The 25997-nt window shown below is 40.7% G+C and overlaps 3 protein-coding genes and 1 pseudogene across 4 annotated transcripts; 3 read left to right on the top strand and 1 right to left on the bottom strand.

Annotated features, from left to right (window-relative positions):
* The first annotated feature begins 531 nt into the window (after positions 1-531).
* LOC126607842 (uncharacterized) lies at positions 532-3704 on the top strand. The gene is made up of 6 exons (XM_050275553.1): positions 532-846; positions 1432-1668; positions 2331-2442; positions 2523-2697; positions 2827-3064; positions 3224-3704. Exons 1-6 carry the CDS (start codon positions 672-674, stop codon positions 3514-3516), a joined length of 1230 nt encoding a protein of 409 aa, XP_050131510.1. The 5' UTR covers positions 532-671; the 3' UTR covers positions 3517-3704.
* A 1329-nt stretch (positions 3705-5033) lies between these two features.
* Positions 5034-8242, top strand: LOC126607843 (uncharacterized protein At5g19025-like). Its single transcript, XM_050275554.1, has 2 exons — positions 5034-5885; positions 7924-8242. The coding sequence occupies exons 1-2, from the start codon at positions 5218-5220 to the stop codon at positions 7964-7966; spliced, it is 711 nt and encodes a 236-aa protein (XP_050131511.1). The 5' UTR covers positions 5034-5217; the 3' UTR covers positions 7967-8242.
* An 86-nt stretch (positions 8243-8328) lies between these two features.
* LOC126607844 (pentatricopeptide repeat-containing protein At5g19020, mitochondrial-like) lies at positions 8329-15668 on the top strand (annotated as a pseudogene).
* A 1111-nt stretch (positions 15669-16779) lies between these two features.
* Positions 16780-25088, bottom strand: LOC126609023 (mediator of RNA polymerase II transcription subunit 33A-like). Of its 2 annotated transcripts, none has more exons than XM_050277042.1 (12): positions 24602-25088; positions 23368-23478; positions 22923-23270; positions 22277-22593; positions 22078-22169; positions 21137-21434; positions 20583-20793; positions 19865-19979; positions 19545-19706; positions 18626-19286; positions 18264-18470; positions 16780-18120 (listed from the first exon to the last, which is right to left on the bottom strand). In XM_050277042.1, exons 1-12 carry the CDS (start codon positions 24874-24876, stop codon positions 17003-17005), a joined length of 3915 nt encoding a protein of 1304 aa, XP_050132999.1. In that variant the 5' UTR covers positions 24877-25088; the 3' UTR covers positions 16780-17002. The 2 variants fall into 2 exon arrangements, with proteins under 2 accessions (XP_050132999.1, XP_050132998.1); XM_050277041.1 differs by having other exon boundaries at positions 21074-21434; positions 24602-25086.
* Between the last annotated feature and the right edge of the window lie 909 nt (positions 25089-25997).

Genomic DNA, 25997 nt, shown 5'->3' with positions numbered 1-25997 from the left:
CAAGGCGATAAACAAGGCGATCGTGTGGGCATCAAGATTACCACCCCACGGAACGAACTCAAATTTTGCATGTCCAATTTTCATAGCTAATGATTCAATGTCGAAAAGAAAACCTTAAAGAGTAGCATCGGCTCTCGCAAAGGAGGGCTATTTGGAGAGGAGTTTTTCTTTAGAAAACGATAACGATAACACCATATTAATTAGCTTTTCAAATACCTCAGTTTAATCTTATAGGTTAAGTTTTATTTATACGACACAATAAAATAAAATAAAAATGTGTGGGGAGCTAAACATAGTGTCCGACAAGTAAAATCACCTTCCTTTCTTGTCAGACCAATCCGATGTGGTATAGTAAGTTCTTGGGCCTGGACCAAACCAAGTTTGGGCTAACAAAAGAAGAATCAGGCTTGTCCACCAAATTTGCCATTCTTCCACCTTGGTAAATGGTAAATGGTAAATTCCATCTCAATCATGCAAATTCACGTTTCAAACTACGTACGTAAAATACGCGATTCAAATTCAACAAAGTAGAAAACATACCTGTTCCAGAAAACACAGGAGAGCTCTCAGCTACCAGTCACTCCCTCCCACACCAACACTTCAAACCTTACTTCCTTCCTTCCCTGTGATTGCCAGTTGCCCAGAATTCTCAACAACGCCGGTACAGACAGATGTCGTGGTGCTTGTCCTGCTGCACCGCTTCCACCTGCGGCCTCTGCGGCTCCGTCGCCTCTGGGATTTCCAACAGGTCCGCCAGGCTTGCTTACTGCGGTCTCTTCGGGCTCTCCCTCATAGTTTCTTGGATTCTCAGAGAAGTTGCAGCTCCTCTCTTGAAGAAAATCCCATGTGAGTTTTTCGTTTTTCCAACAACCCCTTTCGTTTTTGGAGCTGATTCTTTTTGGGTACGTGAGGAATCGTCAGATTTTACAGTTTTAGTGACAGAATTGAATTCATCTCTGAAATAATGAACTGGGTTTGTTTTGTTTTTTATTATCATGTGATGCATATTGTAGCTACTGTCAAGTTTTTGGATTTTGCAGTTGATTGCCCCACATGTAAAGACATGTGGTTAATCACCTTCTAAAGATGATGAATGGAATACCAAATATCTGAATCGTCTAATTTTCTTGATGTTATTCGTTGATTTAAATTAAGAATTCGAAATTCAGCAGCGTGATTGCATTTTTAACAGCTCTATCACGAGCATGCAAGGCTGGAAATGCTATATTGGAATTCAGCCTAATTTGTTTTCGGATAGTCTTCAATCAAGAATTTAAAGGATTTCAAATTAGGAGTTTAATATTGGAAATGCCAGTGAGTGTATAACCGAGATTATGTGGGATGCTTGTTTCACTTCTCAAAATGTTGTTTGCGAGTTGCGACTGTTGTGGATTTGATTTTTGATATCCTTTTTGGGTTTGGTCTTTATAGGGATAAGCTCTTCTGAGACACACACCAAGGTGTGGTATCAAACACAAGCGGTTCTTCGTGTGAGCATGGGGAATTTCTTGTTTTTCACAGCATTTGCGCTTATAATGATTGGAGTTAAAGATCAAAATGACAGACGAGATTCCTGGCATCATGGTGGATGGATTGCCAAGATGGTGATCTGGCTTTTGCTTGTCCTTCTCATGTTTTTCATGCCAGACATTGTCATTACAATCTATGGTTAGTTTTTTCTCGATATATTTCAGTTTGGGCTATTAGTATTTTCTGCTTTCAGTTCTTTAACCTTGTGCAACAGAGAATGTTTTCAGCCTGACGTAGTTTGTTTGTGGGGTCAGTCATGAATCTGTGGCCATTTCTCTGCTTTACTTGATACTCATGAGTTTTTAGTTCAGAGACTAATGCTTTGTTTTTCCCATGTTGTTATTGACACTATAAAAATGAAATTATGCACTTTTCCTTTTACAAATTTTCCATTATGTTTTTATAAATTTGGTGTGCATGATGGTAGGGCGGAGCCACTAGGGGACCAAAGTGGTCATGGGCCCATCCTGCAGTTGTAGAACTGTGAGACATGAGGGAGAAGATGAATTATCCATGTAAAGAAGTCGAGTCAAACAACGTAGTGCCTTATGTTTTTCTAACAATTTTGTTTGTGTTGTCTTTGTCTTTGTGATTTAGTGAAACGATAAGTGTAGGGATGGGGGTTTTAAAATCGATTTTAATGATATTTCTAAAGCAACCTGATCAACTATTATTTGTAGCTCTCTTCTTTTTCTGTGAAACGATTAAAATCAGATTTCTTTGTATTTTCTTTTTGTAATTTCAATTTTTTTCTGGTTACCCTGCTCTAGTTCCCACTTAGTTATATGCTGGGTTTGCAGGTTTCTTATCAAAATTTGGGGCAGGCTTATTTTTACTGGTTCAAGTGATTATCTTATTAGACTTTACTCACTCGTGGAATGATGCATGGGTGGAGAAAGATGAGCAAAAATGGTTAGTTTAAGTACAAATAGATAAATTTCACCTTCACTGGTTGAATTTCAGTTCTCACTCAGTGAATGTGTATGTTTCAGGTATATTGCTTTGCTTGTTGTATCAATTGTATGCTACCTTGCAGCATTTGCGCTCTCGGGCGTTCTGTTCATTTGGTTCAACCCCTCCGGCGAAGACTGTGGCCTTAATATCTTCTTTATTGTCATGACAATGATTCTCGCATTTGGATTTGCAGTTATTGCTTTACACCCGAAGGTAAGGATAAAAGTGTAAACTTCATTCGTTTGTATGTACTTTGGGACTTAGTAGGTCTGTGCTAGAGAGTGTCAGGCTTTATATTGAAAACTAACCTACATGATGATTTTGCCTGGAAATCTCAAACAGGTGAATGGTAGCCTCCTCCCTGCTTCAGTTATATCTGTTTATAGTGCTTATGTGTGCTTCACGGCTCTTTCCAGTGAACCTCGTGACTATGCTTGCAATGGTCTTCACCATTCCAAAGCAGTCTCTGTGAGTACCCTTCTTCTTGGGATGGCGACGACTGTTCTTTCAGTTTTGTATTCTGCCCTTCGTGCTGGATCATCAACAACTTTTTTATCACCACCAACTTCACCCAGGGGAGGTACTCAATCGCTTTTTGTAATCCTTTATGTTCAGCCAAAAGTAATAACTTCTTCCAAACTTGTTGAATGTTGCAATTCATGAAGGCTACTCTCGTGCTTCTTGTTCATAGCGTATTTAAGTTCTTCCAAACTTGTTGAATGTTGTGGCACTGGTGCAGCTGAAAAGACACCTCTTCTTGACGGCAAAAAGTTGGAAGAAGGGAAAGAGAAGGAGGACAAAGAAGCAAAACCCGTCAGTTATTCCTATACGTTTTTCCATCTGATATTTGCCTTGGCTAGCATGTATTCAGCCATGCTGCTTTCGGGTTGGACCGACTCATCAGAGAGCTCAGATCTCATTGACGTTGGCTGGACATCGGTTTGGGTCCGAATCTGCACAGAATGGGTTACTGCTGCACTATACGTTTGGTCCCTCCTCGCTCCTTTACTTTTCCCTGATCGCGAGTTCTAGCTACCTCCTTCACTTTGTTTCTGAGGTTCCAAGAACTGTCAATATTTTTCTTGGTTATCTGTGGAGTATAAGTTTAGTCATGTAATTATCTAATAATCTTTTAGAAATAGTCATGGTTGGGAGTCTGTAATAAACTTGAGCTCAGCACAATTTCCATCGATATGTGATATAAATTTCAGGATTTAACATGTTTTTGCACATATGGAACAAAAATTGCAATAAATTTTAAATTTGTTTACACAAACTCTAACCTTTGGAGTAAGTTTTCCATCCCCCCAACATCATTCTAACATTTGTGCTAAAATGGGGTTAAGTGTTAGAACTAAACAAAAAAACAGTCAAATTCCGGCCAAAATTTAGGTCCAAATTAACGGTTGAGCCTACGTGTGAGAATGTAACAAGAGAAGTGAACTGAACTCGCCAAGCCCAGACGAGCACATGCCCCGCACGCGTTGACCCGCCTAAGCATCGCTGGCCCACCCACATGGGGCTGTCGACCTTTTGTCACCCTGTGACACAAGCCCAACAGCTTCTTTTTTGATCCGACGGCCACAATTCAAATGGATATTGAATATCCAACGGTTCACTTTAATTTATTTAATTGTTAATTTTATATTTATATATTTATTTTATCCAATGTTGAGAACGAAATTATTTAAGTAAACTAATCTAATTCAAAATTATTACCTTATGTTGAGTTATGTGTTGACAATCAAGTGAAAAAGAAAAGAACTTTGATTATTTAGATATGATCCATATGGAGAAGGAGATTGCGACTGGGAAGAAGATTGCGGGGAGGGGGCGCCGACGCAGCCGAGGAAGCACCAACTGCTGCTGCTGTTGTTTTACTGGATCACAAGGGCTCCATCTTGCAGCCTAATCACGTGAAGAAACGGCGAGGGCAGGCCTGACGCTTCAGGAGTAACAGAGCAGACAGATTTCTACAAGCGAGCGCAAGACAAGCATCCCTTCTACGGACCGATTATAGCGTCGTCGGCACCCAATCGTCGGCGCGTATCCAATCGTCGGCCTTGCCCAGCTGGAATCACCAAATTTGGTTTTCACTTGAATTTGGTTTGGTTGTAGTATTGAAAAGTAACAAATGGAGAATAGGAATTAACCAAAAATAGCATAAAGGTTTGCTTTATTACAACATATGAAAATCAGTAATTAAATTGAGTATTGTTTCTTACAAGGAATCATTTTATTATCGAGTATTTATTACGTAATATACGTAAATTATTTTTCTCTGAATTCTACATTAAATATCTAAAAATTGAAAAATAAATTGACTACGGAGACTAGTTGATTTGATTACGTTGCCTTACTTGACCTATTTTTAAGTTGTCGTATTTCTATGATTCATGGCTTGTCTCGTTTTAATTAGGTAAGCAACTAAAGCATAAACTCTTGATTTAAACAATATTTTCAACTAATTACCCCGGATTGGTTCACAACTTCACATAGTTGACGTAACAAGGCTTGCAAGGTCCACGCCATACTCGCTCCAGAAGGCGCGTGAGCGGAGAGCGCTCTCCTTCACCGGCAAGCCTTCTTCTCCCCTGTCCCCCATCGTTTTCCTGGAAGGACGAAACCTCTACCTCTACGTACCCAAAAATATAAATAAATATTAAATATTATTTTTGAAAAATTAATAAATTTGAAAATTACAGAAACCCCCGTCCTCCGTGTTTTTCTAACATGCGCCATTTGCTACTCGCCACCACCACCACCATCATGCCCTCCTCCTCCTTCTATGCCGCTGCCACGTCATCCTCCTCCTCCTATCCAACCCCCAAACCCAAATCCTCAAACCCTAACCCTAACTCAAACCCTAATTGCACCCTCCTCTGCAAGCACTCGCCGTCGGCCACCCTCGACCTCCTCATCCTCATCCTCGTCCTCTTCTCCGGGACCTTCCTCATCACCTCTTACTTTTCCTACATCTTCAACTCCCTCTCGCTCCTCCTCTCTCACTCCACCCTCCCCATCCACCTCCATCACATTCCCGTCCCCTACGTCGTCGGCTTCGTCGCCTTCTTCGCCGCCACGCTGTTCGTAGTCGAGTTCTGCTGCGGCATTCGATCCAGGAAGTGCGATAGGCCCGGATGTAAGGGCTTGAAGAAGGCCATGGAATTCGATTTGCAATTGCAATCGGAGGAGTGTGTCAAGTCCGGGTCTAAAGATATCGATAGGCTGCCGTGGAAGGGCGGCAGCGAGGGTAATCCTGATTACGAGTGCCTCAGGACTGAGCTGAGGCGGATGGCGCCGACGAATGGCCGTGCCGTGCTGCTGTTTCGGGCGCCATGCGGATGCCCGGTGGCCAAGCTCAAAGGCTGGGGTCCCAAGAGAGGACGCCGGCATAAAAAGTGAGTGTCTTTCTCTTTTCTTGCCTGCATTTTCTTGATTATTTGAGTAGATGGAAATTAATTGGATTGAGTAAATGTTGTTTGTATTGATCTGGGTAAGTTACAATTTTGTGTGGAACTTATTGGATGCTATGAATTGAACAATTGGACTTCAAAGGGGCTGATTAAATTTACAGAAATTTGCAAGTAATCTTTGATGGGTACTGGAAGGTTTACTGATTTCCTTGAGGCTGAAGAGGTAAAGCTTAGATCATATGAACTTCCGTTAGACTTAGGTTTGACCAAGATCGATATCTCTTATATACACTCTTCAAGCAATCAGATGATCCATGTAGAAGAGTAGAAGCATAGGTGATGGCATCAAGCCGATATTGTAGAAGGTAGGCACCAGTGGTTTTGGGGAAATGAGACCCTTTTGGTTTGACCTTTCGTATTTTGCCCCACCTAAAAAATTATGTGTACCTAATATGTCTTTTCACTTTGTATCCCTGGCTAGATCCGTTAGGTGGCTGTGCCGTATTTCATCCGGCATTTTTGAACATTGTAGGCTAGAATAATGTTTTGTTTGTTCAGTGGAGCCTGAGTAATCTGGAGTTTAATGGTAAATACTGTATATATGTTTTCGGTTGGACAAACATCTTAGGTAGTGCACCAATAGAATTATGATTGAGTTCAGATTGATCTGTGTAAATGGCATGTACATTTGTTAGTCAATAGGAGAGTACTCCCAATAGAGATAAGCAAGCTAGGTTAGTTCAAGTATGGTATGGACATGGCCTGTTTCAAAAAGGCATGATAATGCCCTAAAGAAGTAAAGAACTGAAAATAACTTTAACGAAAATAACTGTAAAAATGAGGCCCTGAAGAAGTGTAGAAAGATATGGCAGGATTAGGCACCACACTAATATGATGCATGAGCATGGCACGATTAAGTTGCCCCAAGTACCAAAGGAAGCACAGATGGGCGGATTTTAATGACGGCCCCATTTTACACCTCTACTCCAGAAGTATTAGGGATAGAATTTGTTTGGGTCTTTAAGGTCCATAACCCAGACATCAACCTCAGTGGTATACATGATAGATTACTATAGGATATATGTGGAAAGCTTTTAATCAGAATATGAAAAAAGGCAGGATGAACATCAATGTAATGGTAGCAGTGAGTATATTCTGAAGTGCTAAACGGATGAAAGCTACGGTATAATTTGGGGTGTAGGCCATGAATGATCATTTCCCGAGTAACTGAGAATGGTTACTGAAAAGTGTTAGCTTCAGCACCATGGTTGACAATGTGGAATAAATCTTGATTTGATATGAATTTTCTCCACAAAATAAGTATATGCACAAACTTGAGTCCTCAACATAAACTGATAGGATGATATGATGATATGTTGGGGCATATACCCAGTCATTTTAGGTTCTAGATCTATGTGACCAGCCATTAGTATTGTTCCAGAAGGTGACCCCTCATAAGAGGCATTCATCAATATATTTTCTGTTTGCGGGAGAGACTAGTTTGGCTCTTTATTTAGCACCGTACCTACAATGCACATGAGAGCAGGAGTGGTTGTCCGGGCAATACAGAGAAAGCAACAATATAGTTTAGGAAGACCTGTAAGCAGTTACGGTTCACTTTGTCCTCATTCAGTGTTGGTCCAGTTTAACAGCATCCCCTTTTGGGCTGCATTTCTGGTACCGATAGATCTGGCAGTTACGTACGACTCTGCTGATTTGGTTTTACCTATGGGACGTGTTTCTTATAAATAGAATTGAAAAGATAATTTGTATCTTGATTTGGCTTTAGTTATTTGCAGCTTGTCTTACCTTGTTAGAAGACAATGCCCTCAGTAGGTTTCAAATATACTTTGTTGGGTGCACTATTATGTTCTTTGTAGGTGAACTTATTGCTTTGTAGGCTGGCAAGTTTTGTGTCATAACGATTGTACAACTCTGTCAAACCCTGAAAGTGGTATTGAGCAATTACTGAGAATTGTAACCGTGCAAGTTTTATACTTATCTAGTCTCTTTGGTCTTGCAGGGCTCTGGCCAGTATGGCTCTTAATGGAAGAGATCATCGCTGATTGTTAAGGATGCTTTCGCCGCCGGAGTTTCCATTACATGTTCGATCATTTACCTGTTATTATAGACGTTATTCTTCACTTCACTCTCAATCAAAACAATTCTTTTTCATTAATCATATACTCCGGTGGCAGCACATTTATATGTTTGAAACAACCTTTGTGTAGAGTCTGTAGACGAGCATCTTCTCGAGCGATTGTCTCTCGTATGTGGAAGGGCATAACAAATTGAATGAGAATAAATATATCAAATGTCAATTGGATATTTTGTTTGCCTAACTAATGGTTTTGAACTTCTATACCCCATCAATTCCCTTTTAGAACCGAGATGAGGTAAAGCCATGTACCTCTGCCAAACGGGGGAATTGATGAGTCGGATGGATGAAGGTCTTTGTTCTCAAAATTGATGAATTCTCCAATGGACCGCAACACAACCACGTGGTGTTATTTATTGGTACAATGTCATTCTATTCTAAGGGAGGAGTGATTGGGCTAGGTCATGATACTAGTTTGTCCGATGAGTTTTTTATTTTATATTTTTTTTAGTACATTGATATTTTTACATTAAGAGGAGTGAGAGTTCGGCTAAGCCACATAATAGGTAACCTAATTTGGTATTGAATTCGTCATCCACAAGATTCAAACTTAGACCTCTCACTTTCAAGTAAAGAGGTACCATCAGATCGTAGTACTGAATGATACTAGTTGTTCGGAGTTTAATAACAAATTATTATGACTTCCCGCTTTATTGGGCGAACTATTTAAAGTTGGCTTGGGTCTAAAATTACTTCCTTTTCGATTGGTTTTACTTTCACCTTGTCAAGTTCTCTACTTGAATTCACTTCCCTTACAAAAGCGTCTCATGCTCTCGTCGGATGCTCGTATCTCTGAGACCCAAATCGTTCCCTGGACTTCCAGACCTTCGCATTTCAGGTCTCAAATGGCTCTCCACTGCCGCCACCACCCAAAATCCAGAGGACAATCTCCGTTCCTTCTTCACCGGCAGAATGAACCCCACCCAAACCGACTACGAGCTCGCCTTGGTTTCGGCCTTAAAGTCTCGCTCTTCCCTCGCGGCCTCCTTCCAAGGCCAGCAAATCCACTCCCTTGTTCTCAAAGCCGGGCTCGACTCCAACAATTTCATCAGGAACAGCTTGATTAATACGCATGCCAAATGCGGCTTCATTGCCGATGCCGAGTTGCTGTTCGATTCTTTCTGTAAGTTAGACTCCGGTGTCTTACAATATTATGGTTGCTGGGTATGTCAAATCGAGTCGTTTGGAGAGTGCACGCCAGGTGTTTGAGAAAATGCCGAAAAAGGGTTGTGTCTCGTACACTACTATGATAATGGGTCTTGCCCAGTATGAGCGTTGGACCGAAGCCGTTGAGGTTTTCAGGGATATGAGGTCCGCGGGTGTGATCCCAAATGAGGTGACAGTGGCGACTGTTATCTCAACTTACTCACATTTGGGCGGTGTTTGGAATTGTCGAATGCTTCACGCTTTGGTGATTAAGTTGCAGCTTGAGGGGTTTGTTCTTGTCTCTACTAATTTGTTGCACATGTATTGGGGTTGTTCAAGTTTATGTGATGCGAGAAATTTGTTTAATGAGATGCCTGAAAAGAATATAGTTTCGTGGATTGTTTGACAAGATTCATGTAAAGGATGTGGCTTCATGGGGTACAATGATTGATGGGTATGTGCAAGTAGAGTGGTTGAGTGAAGCCTTGATGATGTATCGGGCAATGCTGTGTAATGGGTTAGGGGCGAATGATGTTATGCTTGTAGATTTGATTTCGGCTTGTGGCCGGTCTAAGGCAGTACATGAAGGTCAGCAACTTCATGGGACAATTGTATAGGAAGGTTTTGACTGCTATGACTTTATACAGGCAACAATCACCAACTTTTATGCAGGCTGTGGCAACATGAGCCCTGCACGTCGTCAGTTTCAAAAGGGCATCAAGCAGCATGTTGCATCTTGGAATGCCCTTATTGCCGGATACATAAGAAATGGAAGGATCAACCAGGCAATTGCATTGTTTAATGAGATGCCTGAAAAAGATGTTTTTTCATGGAGTTCCATGATTTCTGGTTATGCACCAGAGTGATCAACCTGAATTAGCTCTAGAACTCCTTCAAAGAATGGTAGCTAGTGGGATCCGACCGAATGAAATTACAATGGTGAGTGTGTTATCTGGCATTGCTACATTAGGCACATTGAAAGAGGCAAGATGGGCACACAAATATATAGTTGAAAACTCCATTCCTCTCAATGACAATCTAAGTGCAGCACTCATTGATATGTATGCCAAATGTGGATGTATCAATACTGCCTTACAGGTGTTGTTTCAAATCCGAGATAAAACCTCTACAGTCTCACCATGGAATGCCATCATATGTGGGTCGGCCATGTACGGACATGCAAAGTTATCTCTTGAAATATTTTCAGACTTACAAAAGCGTAATATCAAACTGTTGACCCTAGAAACTACAAAGCCTACGTGGCGCGCAGGCCGAGTAATTAATAAGCTAACTACGTCCTTCGGTGATTGCGGGGCGTGCCAACTCGTCGGCCGAGGCTCGCCCGAGGAGTAAATTTGATAATGCTGTGTCGAGTCGCGCTACTGACTTCTGCGTCTTGCGATTGTGGCCGAGAAAGGAACACGTCTCGGCCTCTTGGGTTCTCGAGCCTGAAGACAAGGCTGCTATTTCTTACAAAGTTCACGAACCGAATTCGGCTTGCAATGTGCCGAATGTAATAAATGTGACACCTCACCTCGCCGAGAAGGCTAATGAGATGACCTCGACCAACAAGGATTCGAAAACCCTCCTCGACCGAGACTTGGATAGGTAACCGACCGTTCTCGCCGCAGTGCTGTTGATGCCAACGGAAGATACTGCGAGACCGACCGACTCTACGGTGACAGAGCTATCTATGCCGACTTAAGATACCACCGGGTGCTTCCACAGTGCTGTTGATGCCAACGGAAGATGTGTCAGCGAAAAAGGAAAAGAAAAAGATCTCAAGTTGTGAGAGTTTGCGCAGGGCAATTTTGTATTGATTTTGTGGGGCTTTTTCTCTGTTGCTGAATGTCTTGTATTTATAGTAGCAGAACATCTGCTTGTCGCGGTTGGATGATAAACATCTCAATCGCACCCAAAGTCTTTGTGACGGAATATCCTGAGAAATAAAATCATGACCACATGTGAATCTGAAAAATAGGGACTTCTGCATGCCAATCCCGCTTTATCCAACTTTGACTTATCTCTATCCAAACACTGAATCTTTTGGGATGGTTCTACACGGCTCTTCACGTAAAAATATCACCTTGCTGTCATCCTGACAACCTAACCTTCCATCAAATTAGAAGCCTAGCTAGGCTAGGCCTCTTTTTCTTGCCACATGCATGTTACGGCAGCCATCAATCAAAAAAAAAAAAATATATATATATATATATATATATATATATATATATATGTATATAATCATATATATATATAGCCGAGTTGTTCTAACCCACACGGTACATTGTTAACAAATTCAAATTAAATCGGATTGTTCCTGCTGTCTCTCTGTTGACATATAATTTGAACCCTATTTATCTGGTTTAAGAAGATGCATATAATTCGTATTAAAAGATAATTATGATAAAAACCATAATATTATCCTTTAACAAAAAATATCTTTCCTTTTCCATCCGACGGTTGAGAACTATGCTTACTCAACGGCCTTGATTACACGGGCCGATGGTGTAAATTTGGGCCCAAACATTGCCCCCCAGTTTCCTTGAGCTTCGGCTCGTAAGCCGAATGATTAAGGAAATTAAATATCTCCAGCCTAATCAGAAGTACTTTTAACCGTCATCCCATGCTGCTGTTCACTCACGGCTCCTTTCGACCAAAGAACAACTCGTGGCCGAAGATAAGTAATAAACAGTCATGAACCAGGGTCGAGAATAATTGGGATTGGGGTCGAGGATAAATTTGGCCGAGGTCGAGAAAAGTCTTTCTTGGCAGCTCGGCCTGCCTACATATATACATATCAAACCCACTATCAGCAATCATGACTATATATATATAGATATATATATATATACATATATATAAATATGTATATATATGTATGTATGTATTAAACCTCAAACCAGCAACCATGATTTATTCGGCCAAACTTTGACCCTAGCATATTCCTGATTAAATGTTTTTGGAAATTGTTCCCACATTGTGACCATAGGAATGGCACTATCGATAGCAGCGAAAACAACTTTTCTCAGGTCGGCTTGTTTACCGAGCTCGACCAAAATTTAGTAGCGAAAACAACTTTTCTCAAGTCGGCTTGTTTGCCGAGCTCGACCAAAATTTTGCCAAGCACATCACTTGTTGCCCCCTTATTTTCTTAAGTATCGGTCAAGGGGCCGAATGGTTAAGAAAATAATTTATTATATATATATTTTTAGCAAACGAAAAGAAAAGTGGCCGAACCATAATCAGGAGGAGGCCAACGATGCTTTATTCCAAAACGAGATCTTTGTATATCAACACAGCCACTCAAATTTTGCATTAAGCCGAATAAAAAATGATCTCCAAATATATTTAACTTGGAAAAATATTTTTTATCGACCGCCGAATGTATTGAACAATTATTATGCCCCCCAGGCATAATTTTGGCTTTTAATTCAAACAACTTAGCCAAACAGGATTTCTCCATATCGGCTTTATTGCCAATAATCATATCAATTGGCGTAGTTTCTTGGGCTAGGCCAATATCTTGGCCTCGTTCGTCATTGGAGCATTCCTCTGACGAATCATTTTCCAAGTCAATTTTTGTATCTAGCTCAAGAACTTGAATTTTTTCTTCTAGGCCTACCACACTTTCGGTCTCGACCGAAAAAATAGGTGGCTTTTGTTCTTCGGCCAAATTAACAATTTTCTTAGACCGATGCCTGATTACGGCCGAAGCGAAAAATTGCCCCCCGGCCTTTGGGCCTAACCATTTTTCAAATGGAATTGATCTGTAGTCGGAAACGTAAGGAAAATTTTCTTCATCTAGCCAGACATTAAATCGAGCCCTGTCTTCATTTACCCATTGCCCTTGTAGGATAACAGGAGCTTTTATTTTCAACATGCAAGCGAATGACTTTTGCATCTCTCTATGGCCACGAAGAACTTTTTCTGCTTCCAAAGATTTTTTACATTCCTCATTATGTTTTTTCAATTCCTCCAGGAGCTCGTACAATCGGCTATGTTGAGCCAGATTGGAATCTTGATATATCATATGAACTTCGTAGTATAGCACTGGGTCCCACTGGGCGTGCCAAAATGTTGACCCTAGAAACTACAAAGCCTACGTGGCGCGCAGGCCGAATAATTAATAAGCTAACTACGTCCTTCGGTGATTGCGGGGCGTGCCAACTCGTCGGCCGAGGCTCGCCCGAGGAGTAAATTTGATAATGCTGTGTCGAGTCGCGCTACTGACTTCTGCATCTTGCGATTGTGGCCGAGAAAGGAACACGTCTCGGCCTCTTGGGTTCTCGAGCCTGAAGACAAGGCTGCTATTTCTTACAAAGTTCACGAACCGAATTCGGCTTGCAATGTGCCGAATGTAATAAATGTGACACCTCACCTCGCCGAGAAGGCTAATGAGATGACCTCGACCAACAAGGATTCGAAAACCCTCCTCGACCGAGACTTGGATAGGTAACCGACCGTTCTCGCCGCAGTGCTGTTGATGCCAACGGAAGATACTGCGAGACCGACCGACTCTACGGTGACAGAGCTATCTATGCCGACTTAAGATACCACCGGGTGCTTCCACAGTGCTGTTGATGCCAACGGAAGATGTGTCAGCGAAAAAGGAAAAGAAAAAGATCTCAAGTTGTGAGAGTTTGCGCAGGGCAATTTTGTATTGATTTTGTGGGGCTTTTTCTCTGTTGCTGAATGTCTTGTATTTATAGTAGCAGAACATCTGCTTGTCGCGGTTGGATGATAAACATCTCAATCGCATCCAAAGTCTTTGTGACGGAATATCCTGAGAAATAAAATCATGACCACATGTGAATCTGAAAAATAGGGACTTCTGCATGCCAATCCCGCTTTATCCAACTTTGACTTATCTCTATCCAAACACTGAATCTTTTGGGATGGTTCTACACGGCTCTTCACGTAAAAATATCACCTTGCTGTCATCCTGACAACCTAACCTTCCATCAAATTAGAAGCCTAGCTAGGCTAGGCCTCTTTTTCTTGCCACATGCATGTTACGGCAGCCATCAATCAAAATATATATATATATATATATATATATATATATATATATATATGTATATAATCATATATATATATAGCCGAGTTGTTCTAACCCACACGGTACATTGTTAACAAATTCAAATTAAATCGGATTGTTCCTGCTGTCTCTCTGTTGACATATAATTTGAACCCTATTTATCTGGTTTAAGAAGATGCATATAATTCGTATTAAAATATAATTATGATAAAAACCATAATATTATCCTTTAACAAAAAATATCTTTCCTTTTCCATCCGACGGTTGAGAACTATGCTTACTCAACGGCCTTGATTACACGGGCCGAAAATTTGGGCCCAAACACAAACTCAATTCAATCACATTCATCGGAGTCCTAAGTGCATGTTGCCACGCTGGCTTCGTGGAGGCGGGGGAGAGGTACTTTAAGAGCATGAAGAATGTTTACAATGTAGAACCAAATATCAAGCATTATGGTTGTATGGTGGATCTCCTTGGAAGAGCTGGTCGAGTAGAAGATGCTGAGAAAATGATAAGGAGCATGCCCATGAAGGCTAATGTAGTCATATGGGGCACGCTGCCTGGGAATCTGGAAAGAGGAGAAATGGCTGCAGAGAGTTTGACAAGGTTGCAACCATCTCATGGGCCAGTTAGAGTTCTCCTATCCAATTTATACGCAGATGCAGGGAAGTGGCCATCACAGTGTTCCGCTCTGCAGTCAATACATTTTGCAGAAATTGCGCGATTAACGCAATGACCATCACAGTGTTCCAACTCTGCAGTCTCTCGTATTGTTCATTCCTCTCCTCATGATGATTTTCGAGACCATCTATGTCCGTGTCTTGGGGTTTAGTTGGCCATATGGACTTCTTTTCCGGAATAAGTTCCAGTAACCCCTCATCGTCTAACGATGAATAAAGCAACTGCCACACGGTTGAGAAGATGAACGCAACCACAGTAGTCCCAGCTTCACTTGTTTGCAACCCAAATATCTGGGACAAATTAAGAATCGTATCTATTGATTTCATAACCCTGAATGAGGAAGATAAGTTAATACATTGCAAGCAAAAATAATAGGGTACAACAAAATTCCATAAAAACATTCATATTATACACCAAGTGCCGGTTCAGAAGTGATTCTGGGAAGGCTAGAATTACTTATGAGAGGTGCTTTTGTCAGTTCCAGAATCACTCCCAGTTGAGCCCAAGCCGGCTTTCTTATATAAGACAATGTAAAGGGTAATTTTTTCGTACTGTATCAATACAAGTGAAGAAACTAGAAACTTACTGTTGATGATTAGGCCGCTTAAGATTTCAGTGAAAAGGCATGTCTCATGAGGAGCTCCATGTAAAGCCTATAAGCTATTGGCTGGACAAGTCGATTCGGAATAACCCTATGCAGAGAAAAGAAAAGCAACTATGAAGTTTATTTATCTTACAAGAATTCTCTGTGCTGAACGTTTGTTCTTTATTAAGTTGACATCTACTACAATGATATCATCTAGAGGGTGCAACATGAATTTTATTTGTTACATAAAAATGCAACATATGAACAGTTTTCATCCAACAAAAACAACTGTTAAGTCTAATACCTTACGAGAATTTTCTGTGCACGACGTAAATTGTTGAAGGATGGATTTGCATCGACATTGTTGATAATGTGCGAATATCATGTCAGTATGTTTTGTTATATTGACCATTCGATCTTTAATCAAAACAGACCTGGAAGAAAGCAAAGCCAGAACAATATGGAGGGCACCATGTTCAAAACCAAGGCCTTCTCAAGAAACTTCCGCATAATCGGCACATTGTTCTCCCAACAAATATGCGATACCAACACGCCGGCGAGCTCCATAGATAGCAGGGACACCCCGGCAGAGCTCAAATTCGATGAGACTTCCATCGACCAGAGAAGAGGATCACTACCATTTTCTTGAGCTTCCTTGGTCTGCATTATCACAGCGTCCCAGAGGCTGCTCTGTTTGGGCTCCGCCATTTCTCGATCACAATGGCCAGTGTTTCGGGCTGTTTCCGGTGAGAGAGAGAGAGAGAGAGAGGGAGAGGGAGAGGGAGAGAGAGATTTCGGATGTTGCAGAATCAGAATAACGTTGAAGGAATGTCTCTTGGTTTTTGCTTCTCCTTCTGTGACAGTGCATGATGTGCATGTGTGCTTTTTTGATCGTGAAACAACTGAAGCGATACGATCTGTCAAACTGGCTGTAAGATTGCCACTTGGAATTTGTATTCAATCTTGTTGAGGAAAAAAAAATTGAGAATTTAGAACAATTTTGTACAGATCCTTAAATTCAATTAAACTGATTCATTTTTCTTGTCTCTAGGGTTAACTAAAATGTTATGCTGATCCTAACATGTCGGTACATTTTGTTAATTAAAAGTTGAAATATTGTCAACACATTGTCGATACTCAATAAACGTGTGTTCCTTATCCGGATTATACAACTCATATTGGGTTTAGAGGGTCAAGTGTTTAGAGCTTATTGCAAAAGAATTTGATGTATATATTGTAAAACAAAAAAAGAAAAAAAAGAAAAAAAGACAGAAAGAGTAACTCTATTTAGACACACAAAACGAACAAATATGCTACAAACTCTCCAATACAGTTAGGTCCTACATAGAGTGATCAGATCCGATTGACTATTTGATTCAAAATGCTACGAAATGCTGCAAATGTTTCCGGGGATAAATCTAATCTAAAACCATTTTTAACATGTACATCCGACCTCCTAAAACCTTAAAGCTGTGCTGAGGAAATGGAGTCTACATCTCATTTTCGACTATGAGCTCAGCGGCCGCTCCCATTGTACCGACGCCTCCGATCCCCAGCAACGCCAGAGCAAGCTCTTCCTCACCCCACTGCCTCAGACCGTTACTCAGTCTCCTCAACACGTCTACATCCACCTCGAGCACCCAATTAGGCGTGCAACTCACCATCAGCGTTACAAACCCCGAGACATAGGCCCGCCATGTTGCTGAATCACAACCAAGCGATATCTTCCCATCAAGTGCACTTGCAAGAAACTCCATGTGGATACGTAGGACTTTGGGACGTCGTTTTGATGCTGATGATGACGAGTCAACGCCCCACGCAAAGGCTCCACCAAGCACTGCAAAGTATGCAAGTGCATAGCCGCCAAGCATTGCAACAATTCCTTCTGACCCTTGTTCCTGCTCGGAGCCATGCATAGATATAAACCAAGAAGGCAAGGTTTCTGTGATCAATGACTGAACCAGACACAAGCCTCCTGTCAACCATACTAAAGATGCCCCGAGTGAAGCTGCTAGTTTCACCCGAGACATTGCTGCATCAAGTGAAACCTGTTCATATCTCATTGCGTTTCCTCTCGTCTTCAACTTCTCCAATCTCTCTTTAGGAAGAACACGGCATGCTATCTCTCGTACAGAATGCATCAAGATAGTAACAATCTCTTCTGTCATGAAGACAATATCTGTAATCGATCTGTAAACGCGTAGGTAAAGGATCCCTGGTGCAACGGGGGAAATCACACCACAGAAATGGGATCCAAATCCATGGCCAAGAAGGGCTCCAACACCACCATTGCTTGAGATAGGAGTGGCATTCAGGCCAAGTGTGGCAGTAAAGCAGCTTTTAAGAAGCTGGACCATTGAATCCCTGTTCTGGAGGAAAACAGTCCGAGAGGCAGAAAAAACAAGGAAGTCGCTCCATCGCTTGGCCTTTTGAGTCCAAAGCGATGCGACAATTGGCATACAAGGCCAGGGGCAACCAGCTGCAAGGCACTCCAAGGTGGGGCCAGCCAAACTGAGGAAGCGTTCTGATGCTCGGTCAATCTTGTAAGTAATAGTAAGACTCACGAAGGCAGCTAGGGGCAGTGGAAGTGTAGCTGGAGAGCTTCCACCTGCAATAGTTAAGTCTCAGTCAAAATACTAGAGGTGACGACATTACAAAACTAGCTCCACAGTATGGGGAAAATGGAAAATGAAATCACTCCCAAAACAATGTAATAGCTCATCTCGTTATAAGTTCGTAAGAGGAGAAAACCTGCAGCAAGGCTAGGGACATGAACACCGGTAGCAGCTAGAATTTTTTTGATCTGTTCCTCAACATAAGATAGATTCACAGCCGGACTGGGCCAATCTGTTCCATTCATAAAAACTAGTTTCCAGATCCCCCGAGTTACTTCAGCAGAAAAGTAGCTCACAATGGTCGCCAAAGATGCCGGAAGAAAATCTACCAAATCCTTAAGCCCTGAAATAGCGAAAACTCTTCAGTCATTTTAAAATTGAGTTCCATAGCTAAACTTTCGCGATTAGTTTTAAGAAAAGTCAATTTAAAAACTTTTTCATATATTTTCCCAAGTATCGGTGTATGTACAGAAAATGAGATGAGAAAACAAGGCTAACCTGTAGCCAGCTCACGAGGAGAAAGTTTTCCATGAGCACAGGCTGTTAGAGCAGCATCAACCACAAAGGGAACAGCTTCCAGGATATCCCAGGCTGGCAATTTAGGTCTTAGAGAGCTGTCTTCATTTCCAGGTCCCGAAGAACTACTACTTGGAGAATTGACAGAAGTTAAAGACTGGCTTCCTCGATTAATCTTTGTGAACATCATGTTAAGAAGCCCATCAACAATCTGATGAACGGGTGTTCCATGAACAAGACCAGAGAGGGTTGAGGCTATACATGCTTGATGCTGCCGATACCAAACTTTTAATTTTGGAAATGAGTCCACAAATACGGGTTCTGGAGATGAAGAACTTGCAACAGCAGAGAGTCTCCTCTTATTTCGATCCTGGTGAGCACTCCCAGAAGATACTAGGTAAGAATTTCTCACTGACAGGAGGTACTCAGGTGTAAGTCGGGAAGCAACTGTGGGTACATCTCCCACCCCATGCTCAAGAGGAGGATGATTAAACCTCCACAGCTTCAAAAGGAGAGTAAATGCATTCGAAAACACAGCATGAGCAGAGATTTCTTCTCCTGTTGTTAGAGTCCAGGAGACATTGGGAACACATGAACCGAACACCTCACAAATCGGCATCAATGAACATGCAAGTTGTGGAACCTGGTAAGAAAATTAGATGATGTTAGTTTATAGCCGATGTGAGGGTCTCGTAACTAACACAAACACGGCACATCAAATTCAAATGCCAAACTGACTATTGAGGTAGATAATTTGATAACAGTCAATGTTGGAAAATAATTAGCCATAAGTAAAGGGTGTGCTCAATCACTGAATCTAGGATGTGACAAACCCTAACAAGATTATTCTGTATCTGTCACGTTTGGACCTTTGGTTAAGTAAAACATATACTATACATACCAAGCCATGTAAAGAGAAAATCTGAACGCAGTCAACAGATCCTATTCCAACAATGAGGACATTCAGCATCGGTGCATAACCTATTAAATGGCTGTCATCCCCAGAATAATTAGCAGGAACCGGAGGGGACAGTAATCTAATGATAAAATGAGCAGTATGTTCCTGCATTACATGCAAACCATAAGTTAATTAGAAAGTTGAGTGATTCGTAGGAAATGGCAAGAACTCTTAGTATTCAAACACGCAACTGCAGAAAAGCTACTGCATTGTGGGCAAAGGATTCTAAATATATATCAAGCATAACAATATTGTTTCTTCACCTGTATATTCCATCCTCTAATTAATGAGGCGCCGCACAAAACGGTAGCAGCAGAAATCTTCTCAGCATTGGATCCATTGACTGCAACCTCAAATACTTTCTCGAGTTCTGCTAAGCTTCCATCAAATCCATGAGCTTAATTCAGTAGCTTTACCTTTGGGTAAATTTACAAAAAAGAGCATCTGATATACCTGGCTTTAGGAAAGAAAAGGGAGTAACTGAAGACCAGGCCATAGTCAAAGAAGTTTAAAATGGTAATCTAAAGGTCATCTATCTATACAGAGTTCCCCTTTTAATAGTTTGCACACTATCCCGCTACTTAGGCATAGGAATCATAACGCCAGTGGCCAAAGGTATCCATGTACGACATCAGTCAGATTATTAGATTCTTAAACTCCTGTGAACCAAATGCAAACCCGTTTAAAACCTCCATCCTAGTTAGTGCAGTTAAGAGTGAACTGAAAAACCGATAACTTAGAAATCATCTATTGATGCGCCTTCAGAAAGTGGCAATCCAATTTAACGAATCAATTTAACCAGAGAGAGAAAAAAAACTGCCAACAGCGGTTTCAAGCCCCAGAAAGGCAGCAAGGAACTAATCCTTGTAAGGAATTACTCATTGGCGTATAACGATGAAAAATTGTGGAAATGAAGTCCTAACCACTTAATTACAACATGAATTACTAAATGTAACATTTAAAACGTTAAAGCTAGTATACCTTGAAGCAGGACTGGAAACCAAAGCATTAGCCATTGCTGGAGTAAGCGTAGCCCCCAACATATATGACGACCAATCAGGCCCTTGCGTTGGCATGCCATGAGGTAACTGGTTGATGCATCCGTTAATATAACCTGGCCAGGAATATGCGGAAGTGTCCAGTAGATTTCTAGCAATACAGGACTCAACTATCAAATGACGCATGTTTCCAGCTGTAAACAAATACAAAAACCTAAGATTAGTAACTAAAACATAGAAACAGGAACAACATCGGAAAATAAAATAAGACAGAAATGAAAAACTCAAAAAGAAAAAGAATACAAGACCGCAACAACCATGGACAACAACGTGCAACACAGTTCTAAGAGTTTTTATGCAGAGCAGTAGACATTCAAAAAATGATAAGAAATATTTTAGTGAACCATGTCGCCATGCTCCAAACAGCCTTTCATTTTGATACTCACAAAGTATTTTCATGTTGATATTACTCACAGAAGTTGATAGGCATGTTTTTCATACTGACGCAGTCAAAGTAAGCACTCCCAACAGTGACACCTGAAAGGAACAGCATTGCTTTTGCAGCAGCCTGATTGGCAGCGGAAACAACACACTGCGGTGGAGTCAGCAAACCCTGATAATCACCCAGTGTCTGTAGGCTGGAGACTAAATCATTGCGGCGCTGTCTTGGAACCTCTTTTTCTTTCCAGCCATTGATTGAGCCACATTCATTTTTGTTGGTTGGTGTAATTTCCTCCTCCTCAATCAGATCAGCAACCACAAGTGTTGTGATACTCAATAGCATGCATAAGCGAGTGTCTAGGCGAGGCACAGGACCCTCTATGGGATACCTTTCCTACAGGGAATAAATATAAAAAAAAAAAACTATAAACAAGAAGCCATAGCTAATATAATTTTTAAAAAATTGAGTAAATCTGGTGCTAATTCTTAGAACGTAGATAGAGTAAATTCTAACAGTAACAGCTTAATATTTTTTTAGAGAAATGGTAAACCAACTTATTCATCAATGGTGTCATAGCAGAGCTGCAGAAGGTTCTGTGTTAAAATCCCTACAACTGGAACCTCCCAATTTATGTTGAATTTCATAGTTTGGACTTTCCGACGATGAAATGAGACCCGCACGTGAGAGAAGTGCTGGAATATAAAATAGTTGTGACTCACATCTTAAGAGAGTAAACATCCTAAGCTTTTGGGACCAGTGATAAAATACAACAAATTTTTCAACCGCCATTAATGTCTAACTCATAAAGTTCTAGAACTTTGTAAGAAATTTTGCAAGTCAGCAATCAAAGTTGACGGAAGTACCCAAAATCAAGTTGCTTAAACTTCTGCAACATATGGGTCTGATTGTGTTAAACTTCTATGACATATAGCTAGTAGAAAGTTTATGGGGAGTATTAAGATTTTTGTTCAGGAAATATGCTAACCGTTCAGACAGAAGAGGAGAAATTTTAAAGTTATTCAAAACAGAAACGAACCCTCTGTACAAGACGAAGAGCTGCTATCCAAAGGCCTAAAAAGGTATCATGCCAGCTTGTGCCATTTATTGCTCGAAGGGTTTTAATCAAACCTACAAAACGAAACATTGCTTTTTCATTCTCACAGAACTGGTTTCATAAGAACAAATCGTAATTTAAAAATACTACTTTAAGCACAAGGGATAAAATTTGTGTTTACCGGTAATTACTTCAACAGCACTTGTTGCGTCAACTTGATATCCATCCATGGCATCTTCTAATAAAAGATCAAGAGGAAGCCACAGAGCAGAACGACTAGCCCCGTGACACAAACCAGTAGAAGTCAGAGATCTAGAAACCATCACTGCATGATACTTTAGCAAAGAAGTTGTTTTACAGTCTCGAGGCAAGACCATGCGACTATCTGAAGTCAAGTTTATAAGAGCCTCTGCAGTAAGAGTTTTCGAATTTCTTAATGCTAATGAGTTTGATCCAAGAATCTGTAATCGTTGAATAAAACTTGTCCAATGTACAGGCCTGAAAAAAGTGGGATGGCATGTTAAGAAAAATCTTGCAGTCAAGGGCAAGATCAAAAAGGAAACTGATCAAGGTACTGGCGAAAGGAAAAGTTAGTCTTTAATATTCGGACTTGCTGGCAAACGAAATGAAAAAACACAATGCATACAACGAAGTTCCAATGTAAGTAGAAGGAAATCTGTTGAAAGCACATTCAAAAAATTCCGTATGCATATAAGTTGAGTACTAAGGCCATCCACTGCTTGAGAAAACCAAATATTAAAGTCGTATAAATTTAAGGGAACTAGGACGAAGTATAGAAGCAATTGCTAAAGGGAACAAGGACTTACAAGTTTCGGCGAGCCAAGTCAAGAATTCTTGAAGTTAAATTATTTTGAAGAAATTTCCCAATTATCTCAATGGCCATGACTGTATTTGTTTCCTGCAATATCTCATTGTATTCGCTCCTCTTCTCATAATAACTTCCATGACAATCTATCTCCATTTCATGAGGTTCAATTGCCCATTTGGACTTCTTTTCGAGGGTACAGTTCAGCAATCCTTCATCATCTAATGATGCATCAAGCAATTGCCATACGATTGAAAATAAAAACTCAACCACAAGAATCCCTGGGTCACTTGCTTGCAAACCAAAATTCCAGGAAAGATGAAGAATAGATTCTATCGATTTCATGATTCTGTCCAAAGAATATAGGTACAAATTCCAGATACAATGTAAGCACCATTGTCAGTACAATGTAAGCAAATAATGATTCTGTACTAGAGAAAACTTACATTTGATAATTTGGCCCGTTTATCTGAGATTTAAGGGTAAAAATGTGTCTCTTAAGAAGTTCCATGTAAAGTCTATATGCCACTGGCTGGGAACGTCGACTTGGAATGACCCTGCAGAAAGAATGGTAGACAACAGTAAGACCATTATGAGAGTTTCCACTTTCCTATCATGCAAGGGAGCAACCAGTTGCTCACAAGTGAAACCATACGAAGGCAAGTTAAGAAAAAGTGAACATAACTAGATCTGGAGAAACAAACAGAACCCATCTATCCAAACCTAGTACCACAAACAAAACCCGAAAATCAGTGGCAAGCAATGTAGCCTAAGATCAGTAATCTGCATGCCATCTGATACTTCAAAATAAAACTTTGCAAAGACATAATAAACAACGCCACACTCACTCATCAATGTAGCACATTGCGATCCATGAATTCAGTAGAGTTCACAAGCAAATGAAAATTAAATTAGGATGTTCACATCCACACGTCTAATCGCAATACAAACAGGGAAAACCGAGATGGAAATTAGAGAAGAATCGAATTGCATTTATGAGAGAAAAAAATCAAGTACAAGGGGAAACATGTGAGACCATTCCACAATTTGAAAATGTGGGGAAAAGGTGAGAAGAGTCTTGAATTTAAAAACTCAAAAGCAAAATAGAAAAGAGTATTTGTAGAACACATTAATTTCTGCTCCTAGTCAACTGAACACACAAGTATTTGCTACAATTCAGCCAACATATCCTCCACTTGTCCTAAGCAACGCGCCATCACCAACATATTTAAGATTCTGGTATTACTTTCCCTCCCTTCATTTTCTAAGCAACCAAACAAACAGCAAACAGCAACATAGAACAAATCATTAAACGCAGAAAACCCATTGAAACACAAAAAGCAATGAATCAAACATTCCGCAGCGGCCCCGGGGGTGGGGGGCACTCTGTCCGTGTGTGTGGAAGAAAAGATGAAACCTTTAAACAAATTCACACCCTTTAACTGATCCCAACTAAAAAATGTCTCAAAAGAACCTCATTTAAAATCCCAAAAACCGCAGAGCTCGACTTAGCCAAGTTGGCTAGAGTGCTCCAAAGTTTGAGTTCCCTTCTTCGCAGTTAAAGACGAATTTAGTGTAGATTATCTTCATCGTTTATCAAAAGGTAATTTCCATTAATCCGAACCCACCCAGAAAAACCAAAAATCTTCAAACAGCAAATTTGAGAGAGAAAGCACAAACTTTTGTGAAAGCAGGGCAAGAACAAGCATGGGGGGCACAATCTTCAGCATCAGAGCCTTCTCCAGAAACTTCCAAGTGATGGGCACGTTGTTTTCCCAGCAAATGTGAGAGACCAACACATTGGCGAGCTCCACTGAGGGCAGAGAAACTCCCATGGAGTTCAAGTTGGAGGACAACTGCATGACCCAGAGCAGAGGATCACTGCCCTTTTGCTGTGCCCCTTTGGTCAGTTCCACCACACTGTCCCAGAGGTTGCCTTGTAAGGAGACCTCCATTTACGAAAGAGATTTTGATTATGGTTCTGGAATTTGGAATTCGGAGTGGAATGGTGAGTGTAGAGAGAGAGAGAGAGAGAGGGAGGGAGAGAGCAGAGCAGATCAAAAGTAGCAGAGTGGTGACTCTGATGAGTGAGAAAGCATGGGCGAGAATAGTATCATGGTTTTATCTTATGCTTTGGGTATAAATTGGTGTTTAAAGAAACGGTAAAGTTAAAACTCTGTGAGGAGCAGTATTGGGATCTTGGTAATGTCTTCTGCCTATACATGGAGAAAGTTTTAGGTACGACAATCGGACCACATGTCTTATAACACGTAATTTCTTTTTTTGAGACTCACCACTATCTCATGTAATGATCACATCCTCTCTCGTACCACTCTATAACACATCATATAGTACACAAATTTAATTTAAAAACCTGATCTACCTAACATAACTCTTTCCGATTTGCTCACATAATCTTTCCTATACATGGCATGTGGGGACAAACGAATTGTGGTTTCATTACTCTAATCAGATTCTCCTAAACATCTCTATTAATTGTTGTAGCCTTTTTGTGCTCACGTTTGTATCTATCTATTAATCCTTTCGATAAAGATGAAGCAAATTTGTGTCGTTTGGTATTCGAATAGGAGAATCCGTCCCGTCACACTGGGCTAGTAGGCTTAGGTTTATTGTAAAACCTCACATATATTTCTTGTATGCCAAGTCACAAATGTGTATACAAGTGTAACCCTATACATCAACACAATCATTCAATATATGACCAATGTATAAGACTGAGCGTTGGTCTAAACTCTAAACGGTGGTCATGTGCAAACGGATTGAGATTCTTTCCGAATCTCACACTTTAGAGCTCATAGGTTTAGCAATCTAGACCGTTTAAGAAAGAGAGATATATAGGCGTTGAAGAGAGATTATATGTGAGATGAGCTAATGGAATGAAACGAATAAAAATAGTGAAATATAGTCCGAATTGTTAGATCTGTAAACTTCATAGTATGAGATTCGAAGAGGATTTATATGTAGTCATTCTCTTTAATATTATCATGTACTTACAAATGTTATAACCAAAATCATGTCCCCACCAATGTCTTAGGCACAAGCTATTGCATCCAAC

The sequence above is a fragment of the Malus sylvestris genome, chromosome 16 (genome assembly GCF_916048215.2).
Source record: "Malus sylvestris chromosome 16, drMalSylv7.2, whole genome shotgun sequence".
NCBI lineage: Eukaryota > Viridiplantae > Streptophyta > Magnoliopsida > Rosales > Rosaceae > Malus > Malus sylvestris.
This window is presented reverse-complemented; position numbering and strand designations above follow the sequence as displayed.